The sequence below is a fragment of the Porcisia hertigi genome, chromosome 26, assembly GCF_017918235.1.
Source record: "Porcisia hertigi strain C119 chromosome 26, whole genome shotgun sequence".
Classification (NCBI taxonomy): domain Eukaryota; phylum Euglenozoa; class Kinetoplastea; order Trypanosomatida; family Trypanosomatidae; genus Porcisia; species Porcisia hertigi.
The window spans coordinates 431,877-445,735 of record NC_090585.1 but is presented as its reverse complement, the minus strand read 5'-3'; the positions used below and the strand labels follow the sequence as shown (position 1 = coordinate 445,735).

General features: G+C 58.8%; 4 protein-coding genes across 4 annotated transcripts; all 4 read right to left on the bottom strand.

The window, feature by feature from the left end:
- Nucleotides 1–413: 413 nt before the first annotated feature.
- On the bottom strand, nucleotides 414–2,156 carry JKF63_04156 (uncharacterized protein; the record flags this gene model as incomplete). The annotated part of the gene is made up of 1 exon (XM_067900149.1): nucleotides 414–2,156. The coding sequence occupies one exon, from the start codon at nucleotides 2,154–2,156 to the stop codon at nucleotides 414–416; it is 1,743 nt and encodes a 580-aa protein (XP_067756333.1).
- A 685-nt stretch (nucleotides 2,157–2,841) lies between these two features.
- Nucleotides 2,842–6,327, bottom strand: JKF63_04155 (uncharacterized protein; the record flags this gene model as incomplete). The annotated part of the gene is made up of 1 exon (XM_067900148.1): nucleotides 2,842–6,327. The coding sequence occupies one exon, from the start codon at nucleotides 6,325–6,327 to the stop codon at nucleotides 2,842–2,844; it is 3,486 nt and encodes a 1,161-aa protein (XP_067756332.1).
- A 1,661-nt stretch (nucleotides 6,328–7,988) lies between these two features.
- On the bottom strand, nucleotides 7,989–10,739 carry JKF63_04154 (uncharacterized protein; the record flags this gene model as incomplete). The annotated part of the gene is made up of 1 exon (XM_067900147.1): nucleotides 7,989–10,739. The coding sequence occupies one exon, from the start codon at nucleotides 10,737–10,739 to the stop codon at nucleotides 7,989–7,991; it is 2,751 nt and encodes a 916-aa protein (XP_067756331.1).
- Nucleotides 10,740–11,539: 800 nt separating this feature from the next.
- On the bottom strand, nucleotides 11,540–13,342 carry JKF63_04153 (uncharacterized protein; the record flags this gene model as incomplete). Its single annotated transcript, XM_067900146.1, has 1 exon — nucleotides 11,540–13,342. One exon carries the CDS (start codon nucleotides 13,340–13,342, stop codon nucleotides 11,540–11,542), a length of 1,803 nt encoding a protein of 600 aa, XP_067756330.1.
- Nucleotides 13,343–13,859: the final 517 nt, after the last annotated feature.

The window sequence follows — 13,859 nt, the reverse complement described above, 5'->3', positions numbered from 1 at the left end:
TGTTTCGGGATGGTTGCTGCACATCGCAGCGTAGTGTGTGGGTTTGGGGTAGAGGGGGGAGGGGGGCGGAGAATTATGTGTTCCTGTGTTGTTAGAGGTTGCGCGAGCGGCGCTTCTGCAGCAGGCGCGCTTCCACGGGGGCAGTCCATCCACACACGCAGCCGACTTTCTCACGAAACTCCAGGTTAAAAGTGCAGCGACCATTACTTTTCTCACTTTGAAGAATGTCCACATTGGATGCGGTTTCACCAGCTACTGGACCCCCTCCCCTCCCTTGACAACTCCTCTCATCGCGCTTTCGCAGGTACTTCGGGTCGACACCGAGTGGTGCATTCGCCTACGTGCACCAAACAAAAAGAAGTGGGGTGGGGGTGGTGTAGTGACACGCTAACCCCGCAAAGCAAGTCACCACTTCATAGAAGAAGCCCAAACTCACGCAGCAGCACGACTGCCGGGTTGCTGAAGCTCATGTCATACCAGTAGTTGACCGCGGCGGTGAGAGGGAGTGGAGGTGGCGTGGGGGAGACAGTTGCGCCGGCGGCCCCGCGGTGCCGCGCACGTGCGTGAAGGTCGGCGCTATCGGCATGTTGGGCAACACGATGAAGCCACATTGCCGGGAGGTAAAGTGTTTCACCGGGGTGAATATAAACGACCAAAGGATGCAGTGGCTTACGGTCGACTTCCTCTCGCATGGCGGCAGTGTTCTCCTCGCTTGGCGTGGTCGACGTGCCGATGAGACGCTTCTCGAACAGTCGGCTCTCCAACTCGGCACGCGCTGCGCCCTCGGCGTCCTCCTCCACGTCAGCCCCGGTGAGATCAAAGTCCATCCATGGCACCACCGTGCCATCCTTCACGGGGTACTGCTTAAATTGAATCGACCAGCCTTCGGCACGGTCGTCGGCGGGATCGATCAGGCTCGCTGCCTCGTCAATGGCAAACGCCGCGGCTGGGACCTCCGGCTTGGGCACGAAGGGGCCCTCCCACGGAGGAATTAGCACGAATTCCTTCACGCCGCGCACGACGCAGTAGAGGTTTTCGACCCAGTCTTGGTGCATCGCGGACACCGACGCCGGGATGCCAAACCACACATTTGCCGCCTCTGTTTCCTCCTTGCTGAACACGCGGCAGCCAAAGCGTTCCACGTTGGGGCATAAGTCAATTCGCAGGTACGCGTACTCTGTGTTCAGACAGTTGTTCTGTAGTTGTGCGTACGCGATGACGGGCGTCTGCTGCTTGTCCGCGTAGGTACGCATGTCTATGTCGATGGGATGCGGAGGCAAGCACACAGGACTGCGCTGCAGAAGCCCGTACAACTGCGACAATGTCATGCGCAGCTCCGCAGCGCACATGAAAATCTTCTCTCGCCGAACGGTGTCGTCTTTATCTGTGTCCGCGGCGTGGGTGAGCAGCGGAAGTGGCACTGCTTGCCTAGAAGATTCATCCCCGGCGTACACACTCGCCTTATCTTCCGCTGGCACAGCAGCGGTCGCGTACGTGACGCGGGTCACGGCGTCCGCACGGCCGTTTGGCGTCAGCGCCACGGTGACGCTTTTGAGTCTCATTACCGCGCTTCCGCTAGACGCCGTCGCATCAGTCTTCTCGCAGACTCCTTCCCCGATCCCGCTGCCTTTGTGGTCGTCGTCCGCAACACTGGCGTCGTCCGCAACACTGGCGTCGTCATCGTTGTCTTCGTCAGACCTCTTCTCCGCCTCCAGTGGCAGCCGATGGTCAAGATCAAACAAGTATCGATCATCTCGCCACTTATGCATCGCCGGCCATGCCGCCAGCGCGTCAAGAATGACACACGGACGAGAGTGGAACACAAACTTGTGCATGAATTCCTGCTCCGTCACGATCGGCACGTCTTGATGCGCCGTTGCCTCGTGCCGCAAGACTTGATCGGTCTCCATGTGGTGGATCGCGGTAGCTGGTTTTCTGCGTAGGCTGCTTTCCTGCAGCAGTTTCTCGAGGTCTTTGCCATCGGGGCGAGCTCGCTGGTGCTCATAGTCCTGCTGCGTGCACCCCTCACTAAGCCCCACGACACGGATGCGTGGTATGCCGAACTGGCGAAGAGCCGCGGCGCTGTTCGAAAATGCCTCCAGCAGCGTCGGTAGACGCGCACCGGAAGTTGAGGAGGAGGCCGCGCTTGTCGGCATGGCAAATGGGTGGTGCCAGCGTGTGCGTGTGTGTGTGTGTGCGTGTTTGGGGGAGGGGGAGGGAGCCGATGCCGCGAATACGCGCGTTAGTTCTGTATCGAGCCCGTTTTATTTTATTTTTTTTGGGGGGGGCTGGAATCGTGGATTGGCGGGAGGAAAGCGTGGCCAGTAGATGAGCGGAGTGTGGTAAGCGGTCGGCGGGAGTCGTGTGCTAACACAAAAAGGGGAAAGAGGCAGGGAGCAAAATACAGGGGAGGGGGAGACTGACGATTGAATCACTGCACGCACGCATGCCTGAGTGCACTGCAGTCTTTCTGTAGCGCAGGGAAACGTGAGATCATCAAGACACACATATATAGGCCCACCCATAATCCAGGACCAACAACAGAGAGACGATGTGGGTGGGAAGTAAGCGGGAACGAAAAAGCTTTACGAGTTCCAGCAGGCGATTGTTTTGAGGGTGGTACAAACGTTGAAGTATCAAAGAAACGGTCAGACATGAGCATGCTCTGCGTGCGTGTGTGTGTATATATATATATATGCATGCATGACTGCCTATGTGTGCTTGAGGAGGAATACGGGGGGGGGGGGAGGAACCTGGGGTATAAAAAAAAAGAAAGGGGCGCCGAGTACATCCACAAACATCCACGCGCATGCGTGCGCGTGCGCGACCGCCCAGAGAGGGTTACGCGGTGGCATACCGCAGCGCTCGAGACGCGTGCACCTCTCCTTCCTCGGCGTAGAGCAAAATGTTCGCAAAAGTGCCTTCGCACGTGGCGCAGTTCAGCACGATTGGCGGCGAGTGTCTTGACGAGGACGTCGCCGGAGTGGTGCCACTGGACATCGGTGCAGCTCCACATCCAGAGTGCGATGTTGATGACCATACCTGAATGCACTGCGACAGCTTCGTGAAGGGCGTGCCCCACACGCATCTGCTGGCAAGCGGTAGCTGCTCGTCAGATGAGCCAGTTGGAAAGGCGAGCGGCGCTCCGGTGCTTTTCAATTGTTTTGCTGCACTGGCGCGTGAAGAGCGCGCACGATTTGGAGGGTTGGAGCCGCTAGACAGGGTACTGGCGTTGGGCTCGACTTCCTCAGCGCCAGCAAGCACGTCGGCCCTCACATTGTCAGGCGGCAGGGTCGCCGCGGCGGCAGTCGGCGGCGTAGGTCCCGCCATCGACGTCAAACGTTTAGGTGCGGCGGTGGGCACAGTCACGGCTAAGTTCCTCGTACCGCCCGGCATTCCTCGGCGCTGGGCACAGATCCAGCGTGGCAAGAACGTGGGGTCAGTGGAGGGAAGTCGGCCAGTGCAGGAGGGCCATGCCTGACGGGTGTAGGCTTCCAGCCGGTTCGACAACACCTGAGGGAGGTATTTATTCATGATAGAGAGGCGAGAGTATCGGTTGTGCTCGGCCGCCACGCGGTCGCGGCACATGTTCTTGGCCTCCTGCGCTGTCTCGCGTGCGCTGGTCGAGAAGATGCTGATGATATCTGTGTCGTGAATGCAGAGCAGGTAGGCGCCATTGCCGACGAACTGCAGATGCTGCACAGCCACTGCTTCTGTTTTAGAGGACCCTACTGCGGCAGCCGCTCCCGTGGCCCAGGAGGTCATCGCCGCCGTGTCCGACATGAAGGACGAGTAAGAAGTGGCGGCGCTGCATATTCCACTCGCTGACGCCGACGTGTCGGCGCTAGGTGGCATTGCCGTTTCTCCAGCGATGGTCCTGTTCCTCAGAAGCCCTGCGTTAGTCCATGACGCTGCCCTCGCACGGCCATCACTACCCTCAGTAGATGCCCTGGCGGACGTTGCCGCCAACGTCGTGTGGCTGCGTGCAACGTACCGCGATACGCCCGGAAAAGACATCACGACGGCTTGAGGAGCAGTAAGCCGCACACCGACGCGAAACTCACGCAGAAGAACAAAGGCAGCTTCTCCAGTAGCCGCCGCGAAGGAAAGAGGAGGGTGGCCATCAGGCTGCGATGCCGTCTCATTCTGCAACCTCTGAAGTATCCACAGGGTGAGACGAGTGGCGTACTCGCTCGACGCGGCAACAAGTGTGACAATCCCACCACTATTCGTTCCGTCCAGGGAGCTGCATCTCGTCGAGTCACTCCTCTGGTTGCCTTTCCCAGTTTCTGTCTCTGACGACAGCAGTCGCGTAATAGATGAAGGCCAGCCGACGTAGAGAGCTAGGTTGTAGAGTGGATTTCGGTGGGCGGTGGGTTTCGTGGCGATTTGCTGGAGGAAGCAGGTCGTCCGACCGGTGGCCACAGCGGTGCTACCGGTAGAGAAATGATTTTCGGCCTTCGATGCACACTCTGTGCCAAGCGAGCCCACCAAGGTGTCCATGTCTGTGGTCCTGACTGGGTTTGGGTAGCGCACCTCCGGCCCCGAAACGTACCGGTGCAGCGCAAAACCGTTGCCCCCTTCTCCCGTCGGCAGAAGTACTAGACTTCGTGCGTAGTCTACCACCACCGGGATGACGGGCAGAGAGGCAGCAACTACCGGGGTAGCACAGGACCCACGGAGTTCCTCCGCGGCATTGGACGCAGCGGCCACATTCGCTGAGCTGGACGCAGAACCGGGGTTCGGCAGTTTCTCCCAAACACGCACAGGGGCGTTGGCGGCGGCGGCGGCAGAGGGAGCTGCAATAGTATATCGGGTCGCCACAGCGGCAGGTAAGGGGAGTGTCTGCCGCAGACACGTCCACTCTTGTTCTATCGGGTTGGTGTACATACGCAGCTCCGTCGTGGTGACGACAAAGAGGAGCCGCGCGTCGAGAAAGAGGTGCACTACTGGGTCTGGCATGAGAAGCCGGTGCTGCAGCTCGCCGTCACGGATGAACTGAACGCGATTCGGCTCTCCCATCGGCGTCGGGCCGCCGCCCACTAGCGCCATCCACGTCTGCTCGTACAGAAACGCCATCACGGCCACACCGCCGCCTTCGAACCCGATGCAGTCGTCCTCGTCCTCGTTCTCTTCGTCGTCGTCGTGTTCCCGGAGGCCAGAGGCAACGGACGACGCCAACGAGGTTGAGGAAGAGGGAAGAGAGGTGTCGGCCCGCTGCATCACAGCGGGAGCGGTGTCGTGATTGCTGTTTGCATCACTACACAGGGGTTCAAGGTTGATGTTCTCGTCATTCCCTCGCTCCAGCGCCAGGCTCGACTTCAAGGGGAGACGTCTGCACCGCGAGGTGGGTGCCGCATCACCCATGCAAAGTGTCTCCGCAGGTGCGGTGCCGCCAGCAATGCGACTATCCTCTGCCGCAGAGGTCGACCTTTCCGCTACTACGGCAGACGCTGCTGCGGTGTGTTCGGTGTTGGTCGTCGCTTCCTTGTCCTGCTGCTGCTGGTGCAGGGACGGTTTCTCCGTCACCGCCCTGTTGTGGCGCACGCGCAGGCCCTGGCGGTCGCGCTTTATCTGCGCCAAGGCTCGGTCGACGGTGGTCAAGAAGGAGCCAAGCCTTTCCTCGGAGTCCGTAGAGAGGTCTCTGTCCTCCTCGCTCACAACCTCGTCAGAGGGGGATGGCGGTGAAGCCTCTAAAGCAGGGGCATGTCGCGAGCCGTGAGGGTTGCCGGCGGTGCGGTCCGTCACCACTGCGGGTAGCGAAGACGACGGCGCGTCCGCCATTGTCGACTTCGCTGGCATGGAAAAGGCAGTTCTGGCAGCTCGCTCCTGACGCATGTGCTCGCGGATGTTGGAGAACGTCAAAAGATCGAGATTGTACTGTGGGTCCAAGACAAGCTGGCTGCGGGCGGGGGAGGTGGACAACGCTTCTGCCGTCTTTGCGCCAACGCTGTGCGCTGGCTTCGCTGATTCTTTTTTTCCCATTCTCGTCCATGATGAGGCAGACGAGGTCGCTGGAGTTGCTTCTGTTTCGACGCCCTCACATGCAGCGTCCGCAGCTGGCGCAGCAACAACGCGGAACACAAGAAAGCCGCGAGTGTGCCCGACACCGATGCGCGTCCCAGTTTGATTCAGCGTCAGACAGAGTGGTATTAGCATGCCCTGGCGGCTCACCTGGCTCACTGAATCACAAGCAACATTTTCTGCTTTTCCTTCTGCAGCCGCCTCTTCCGCAGTGCCAGTGGAATCCGTGGGCAGGGGCTGCAGCGGTTGTGCGACCTGCTGTTCATCACTGACGGACAGCACTTCCCATTCGGAGTCGGACATGACTTTTACTGAAGGGTAAACTGTTTGTCTCTATATAGAGAGAGAGATTGTGTGTGCCGGCGCGTGCGGCACCTCCGCAGATGAGCAGCTGTCTCTTCGTTTCCCCACAGAGCGTGTATATATGTGTATACAAGATGGATAACCGTACAGTCTTCGCAGCCGCGCAGATCTTATCGCAAGAGACACAGAGAATCGATGTGCACGGCGGTGGGGTGCGAGAGGAAGGGTGGGGGGGGGGGGGGAAGATACAATGGAGAGGAAATTCAAGCAGCAGCAGCAGAAGCAGCAACAACAGATATTAGAGGAGGGAGAAAGGTGAGAGTGTAAAAGTGGGATATTCGTCGACGAAGGGGATCGCAAAAGATACACACCTACACGCCACCCTCAGTGATTCTACCGAACTAGCGAATCAGAAATCAAACGAAGGAGGGCTGGCAACAGCATCAACGCTTTATTTCTTCTGCTTGAGGGGGAGGGAGGGGAGTGAGTGAAGGGATTGGAGAGAGGGGCAGCAGGGGAATAGGATGAATAACGAGAATGCGGTTTCGTATGTACACATATATGTATTTTGCGTGTTTGCGTGTGTAAACGGGCACACGTGAAGCCAAGCGAGCATGAATAGAATAAGGTGTGTGTGTGTGGGGGGGTGCAGGGGAGTGGCAGGGGGAGGGGAGGTGAGGTGAGGTGAGGTGAGGAGAACAGAGACCCCCCAAAATGAAGTGAATTTAACAGTTATACAGAATTTCTTAGGGGCAGAGAATTCGTCCGCCTCTCTCAGTCTCCCCCCCCTTTTTTTGACTGCCCCCTCTATCGATTCAAAAATCTTTTTTTCTTTCGATGCCAGAGGAATCTACTCTTCATTTAGAAAGTAGAATAGACCAGGTGCATGGCGAGTCAGAACGGGGGGAAGGGCAGAGAGAGAGAGAGAGAGAGATGGTGCTGTTGAGGCACATGTGTGTCTCCTAGTGTATTGCATACACAAAAAAAAATGCTCAGCTTCACACTGTGCGGAGGCACACGAAGGAGAGCGGGAGGGGGCGCTTCACTACCCGAATGACGAGACGGTTTACAAACAAGAACAAGGGTTCTCGGAAAAAAAAAAAAGAAGCGATAGTGTTGTAGTTGGTGCCTCAATGACGCAACATGGGTAGCGAATAGCGATCCTCCTTTCGACCGCTTCTCTCTTTCCTCACGTCACGCCATCCGATATCCACCAGCTAGATCCTCTGCTCACGTTCGCAGCGAGGAGAATTAAAATGGGAATGAGGAGGGGGCACCATGTGTGTGTGTGTGTGATTGAGAGTGCGTAGCAATATACACATACACAAGGGAGACGACGACGACGACAGAAGCAGCAGCAGGTACCAGCATATCATACACCAAACTAGAAAGGCATGGTCCACACAAAAGATGCGACATCGCCCCCTCCTCAGTGAGCACAGGGCACAGAGTGGGGGTCGCTAGGTGGCCACACATCTTTTTCCCTACTTCCTACCCCAACTTAGACCCCCCCACCCCCCCACCCCCCCCCCCCCCCCCCCCCTTGCCGCAGCACAGCATCCCGAATGCTGCTGCTCCAGTATGGGGGTTCTCACTTACTCGGAGACATGGTGTGTGGCTAGCGGTACAGCAACCTCGGCACACAGAAACAAAGAGCTCCGTTAAAACGCCGGTGGCTTACTTGTCGTCGCCGTCGACGTTGCCGCTTGCTGGATGTAGGCAACCAGGTCCTCGTCGGTGGTGATGCGCGCCGTCCAGCGCTCGCCGACGGTCATCATCTTTTCTCCTAGGTACCACACCGCATAGCACCGTTTGCGGCGCACCTCGTCCGACTCGACGGTGTCCTGCAACACCATCTGGACTGCGTAGCGCAAAACGCAGTGGATGTCCGCAACGACCGTGTCGTACTCCATATTGAAGTATTCTGCCATCACCTTACGCGACACATCCTGCGGAGTAAGTCGGGTTTTATCGGAGAAGGCCTCGTAGATACGATCCATGCCTGTGAAGATCTTGCGCGTCACGAGCATCTTCGGTGCGTAGAAAGGACGGATGCCGAGGAAGCGCTGAGCCCCAACAACGTATGCTTCTCCAACCTCGTAGAGGAGTTGCTTGCCAAAGCAGGCCTCAGCCATGTGACGTACAAACCTGTCACAGCGCTCCTCAAAGTCGCGCGAGAAGCAGTTGTACTCGTTGCTCCCAGGGTGGAGCACAAACGGGGATGACGAAGAAGCCGCAGACGATGTTGCCGAGACCGCACCGATGAGCTGTGCCCTTGCTTGCCCGCCCAACACCTTCTTCCCACTATCACCACTACCGCCACCAAGCTCTTCCATGATCGATTCGTGTATTTCAGGGGCGAGGCCGGTGGATGCAGCCGTGCCGCTTGCGCTTCCGCGACGACCGGCTGCAGCAACAGGACTGCTACGCACCTTCCCCGACTTCAAGTAGTCCGGAAGGCTGCTGCTGGAGGCGGTGTAGGAGGCGGTGGTGCGACGATGATTGGTATGTGCAGCACTAGCCCCCGGCGACGCCGACGCTACTCTGTGGTAGGGGGTAGTCGGCCGCTGCGCATGCACGTCGACGATAGCGGCCAGCTCCACGGCCACCTGCCGCACTCGAATGCACTGCAACTCCTCCAGCTCATGAATAGACACGCTCACCTGCGCCTCATTGCGCAGCGCCCAGTGGGAGCGGAGCAGCTCACCAATCAATATTCGCCGAAATCCCTCGCCACCGAACACGCTCTGCACCATCTCCGCCGGTGTACGTGACATGAATTTCCCAAACTTGGTCTCGTGCAGGTGAACGCCTTGCGCACCACCGAGGTCATATGCCTTGCGCTTCTCCGGGTTCGACAATATTTGGTATGCGATTGTTATCTCCTCGAACCTGTGCTGCGCCTCGGCTCTCTCTTCTGGTGACAGCGGCCCAGAGCCACTGTGGTGGCTCTGCACGACATCGGGGTGAAACACCACGGCGAGCCTCTTGTATTGCTTCTTGATCTCCTGGGTGTTGGCGGTGCGGCGGACCTGCAGTACCTCGTAGGGATTGCGCATCTGGTTGCGGCCGCCGAGGCCGTCCTCATCTGCCGACGCCCCACGCATACCGCGTGCCCCTTTGGGCATAAACTTTTCCTTCATCATATCCACGCTGAAACCCATGGAAGCCATGCGATCGGCCCACTTGTGTTCCACTCGCATTCGCTTGCGGCGGAACTCGGCGCGACCAACAGTGCGCAGGACGCGCTTCTCGCGTTGCAGCTCGTGGCGAAAGAAGCGTGAGTCGGCCACGGTGCACCGCATCCAGCGACCACTAAGGGCGTCAAACATGTACTTCCCAGTGATGCTGTTCACGGGCCCGTAGATAGTGTTGCACATGCCACGGCTCAGGTGAAGCAGCGGTGACATGACCCAGCCGTAGCACAGAAACTGAGCTGCGTTAACGAGACCCATGGCAGCGCCTCTGCACGTCCCTCGCACCACACCGTGGTCCCTCATGCCGCGGAGAGCACCAAAGACTACACACCCAACGGCATCCTGCACGGAGACGAGACAGTTCCACAGAATTTGGTACACCGACAACCAGATGTGGCGCTTGGGGGTGAGGTTCAGCCGGCTGTAGTAGTTTAACTGATGCAGTGCACGCCCTCGACGGAGGTAGTCCAGGTTGGCGTCAAGGGTAGCGAGCTCGCCCCTGTGTGACGGGGCACCGCTATTCGGCGCACCACGTGCAGCCTGCCCGGCGCGCGGCCAAAGCACCCTAAGGGCCAAAAAACGCAGCAGAGGAGCTGAGGTACCACGCCACGCGGCGTAAGGAGACGCGCACAGTGCCTCCTCCACAGTTGACGCAAAACCGCTCTTGGGGGGAGACCTCGTTGCCCCGCCATCGCTTTGCTGCTGGTCGCTCGATTGCTTCAAAATCTCCATCACCTTGTCCATTCGAGTAGGACGACCTGAGAATGTTGCTGGGGCCGTGTCCACGAGGAGCTGGGCCCGGTCACACAGGCAGTACCGGATGCGCCGCAGCTCTGCATCGAGGGCGTCGGCCTTGCGTGCGAGGCGGTGAGCGACAGGAATGAGCTCATCGTCGTCGTCGGCGTCGCGAAGAGCGGCGAACTCCTCGTCTTCCAGCACTTGATCTTCTTCATCTTCCTTTGTTTGGTTGTAGTAGTCGCCGCGTGGGTTGCGGCTGGTTTTACTCCCGGAAGCGCCACTCGTAGATGTATTCGAGCTTGCCGTGTGGAAGCGTGCACCATTCAGCCACAAGTCGCTGCCGACGGCGCCGCAACCCCTTCTCACGAGGGGGTGCGGCAGACGGAGAGACCTGAGCGGGGTCCCACTGCACTGTGTTACACAATGCCTTGGCGCTACACGCCACATGACAAGCAGAACAGTAGAGGGCTTTCCCATGCATGTGCGTGTGCATGGGGATAGGTGAATGGGGAGTGGGTGGGTGAGGCGTGTACAAGGAGAGAACCACCAGGAGAAAGAAGATCGAAGGTGTTGGGAAGAAGAAGTCGTTTTGCGATGAGATGTCAGCCAATCATGGACACCAGTACCACTGCGCAGCCTGATACAGCCACTGACATTGCTCCCAGAGAACAGTTTTTTTTTTTTTTGGGGGGGGGGGGGTCTTCAACGAATAGGCACAACGAAGGTGAAGGGTGCAGCTGTGCATGTATGTGTGTGCGAGTGTGTATCAGCTTTTCTATCCGTTTATAGCATGTGCCTGCTGGGCAACCCCTACTTGACTTGCGCACTGCCTCCCCCCCCCTCCCCCCTATCCTCGATCCTTCTGTGCATATCTGTGTCTTTTTTAGTGTTGAGTACATACCGCGTTGCATCATAGCCCCATCTACTCCAAGGCTTACACATACAGGAACACAAACCCATGTACGGGTAAAGTAAAACGGATACACATGAACGAGAGAAAAAAAATGAGAGAAAACGAAGGGGGGGGCGAGTAAAGGACGGTTGCATCTGCGCAAAAGCAGCGACAACGCAAGCGCCTCGTTTTTTGCATACGGGAATGGGGGAGGGAGGGGGGGAGGGGGGGGGGCAAAGTAGTGCAATGAAAAAGCACGAGGACACACTCCGATGCAGAGTGCGACAAGCTGCCTCTCGCACCCCCCCCCCAAAAAAAGAAAAGATAATGGCGTAGATATACGTGTGGGGAATGACAGATGTAGAAGGATGTACGGTTGTGCCGCCTACTGCGTGAGAGTGGCACTAATGTCCCGGTAGACGAGCGTGGTCACGAGCGACTCCAGTGCGCGCGCGAGCACCGCGGTACCGCCGCCAGGAGCGTTGCCCATCACTACTCCAGGTGAGGTCGGTACGACCGGCACTGATGCCCCTGCCGCAGTGGCTTCCGTCGCCGCCCAGGTGCTCTCTCTGGAGTAGGAAGATGATGCTCTTCCCGTCAGAGGCGTTGTCGTCGTGGAGGCGTAGGACATGTCACAGGTGGTCACTCCCAGCTGCCGTGCCGCAACCCGAAGAGAGCTCATGGCGTGTTGTAGCGCAGTCGTTGGTGCCTCTGGAGTGGGAGGTGGGACCGTCCATTGCGCCTTCTTACCAGGCAAAACGCCCACAGGTGCAGGCGCCTGCCGCTTTTCGCTCAAGTCGCCGTTGGTCGACAGCACAGCGTGTGTTTTCTCTGTCCCCTGTGGCATTGATGCCACAGCGCTCGTCAAAACACTCGATGACCAGCGTAGCAGAGCCGAGACAGCAGACGACGCCGTCGACGTGCCCGAGTCGGACAAGGCGGAGCTTTGTGAGGACGGCTCCAAGGGGGCCAGACCCATTTCTGCGACACCGCTCTCCCCTCCGGCAGCTGCGCAGGCTTTGGGGTATGACATGACGGGTGCGCCGAGCTCGTCACGGCAGAAGCTCGCCTCCTCTGGTGAATTCTTGCCGCTTGCCAGAGACACCGGTAACATCTTCGGTGAGCAGAGCTCGGCCTCGTCACTCACTTCCACAATGCTGATGGCCGGGTGCGCCACCCCGCAATTCTGGAGCTGTTGATATAACAATCGAAGGTGCTGCCCGCCAAACAGCTCTGTGACACGGTGGCGGCGACGCTGCCTCTGATTCAGGCTTTGCGGACGCGGTGACAGCGGCGCAGAGCACCTGCCCTCTTCTTGAAGGGAAGAAGAGAGACAGGTACTGGAGGCACGCCGCAGCGCGCTCGTTCCCCACCGAGAGCCACCGTCAGGTTGCATTGGTCGCTCCCTGGAGTTGCTGCAGGTGTTTCCCTGATGGGCAACAGTAGGATACACAGAGCATCTATCGACGGGATCAGGCCGCGCTACCGTGGTACCACCGCCCAAAGAGGCCCTGTCGGCCCCCCTTGTACGCCTGGTGCCCTCGCACCGCAAGACAACCACTACGTAGCCGTCGAGGTTGGTGCTTCGTTTTGCCAGTTGCGGGAGGAACTCCGCCAACGTGAATGGGCGGGAACTCATGTCACCACCACCGAGTCCTGACATGATGGCGGTGCCAGCGCCGCCCATGCCACCACGCACACCAGAAGACGCGACTGCACCTAGTGCAGCGGACGTATCGATTGGTATCCCCAGAACCTCCACCTGGGTTAATACAGGCAAGATAGTGAGGTGGGTTGATACCGCTGCTGTTCCTGGTGCTGCTGGCACAGGGTTGCACGCAGCCGCCGGCTGCCGTAGCTGGAAGTACGTCGTCACCGGCGCCATCACGCGCTCGTACGTCGTCGTTGCAGAGCAACCACTGGCACGAGGACCCGTCGAGCTCATGTAGCTGCCGCTACTGTACCAGCCTAGTGCACCACGCTGGCCGGCTGTGTCAGAGAAACATGGCGAATCGTGGTGGTCCACCGCGCCAGCGCAGGCACCACTCGTTGAAGCACCGGCGAAGAACAAGGGCACCACCTCCGAAATCCCTGCAACTGGGCCTCGCTGGTACTGCTCTATCATGTTGCGCACCAGTGCCTGGCGCTGAGCAACGTACACGTTGGGTCCAGTGCCCGGGAGAGGCATTGGTGAAACCGTCGCGTTTCCATAGAGAGCGGAGCCCGCGAAGAACCTCTTTGCGGCGGTGGTGTTCACCATCAGAGGGATGCCTCCGCCCCTGCAGTCTGCTGTTGGAGGTGTTGTCAGCGTCGGCGTTGTGCACACCCTGGCGGTCGGTGTCGTTGTGGGACTCACCACTGCACCGATTTGACAAAACAATGCTCGCAACACACACGCGTAGCTGTCAGGGGTAATGGGCAGCGCGGGCATCCTTTTATGCTCTCGTGTTGCTGTTCTTGCTGCCGCGGCAGTGCCGTGAGCAGAGAAAGCCGCTGCAGACTCTGTACTATCGGGCATGCAGGCAATAGGCTTGCTGGATGCTAAGGGCCCGATGCCCACTTCAGCGCCTATCGAGAAGGGAGCCCCGCGGGTTCCAAGGGAGGCGTCCCTGTGCATCGAAGAAAAGGACAGAAAAGGCGACGGGGGTCGCGCTGTCGTGCATGGGCTCACCAACGCCGCTGCTTGGATGGGAAGGTGGTGGAGA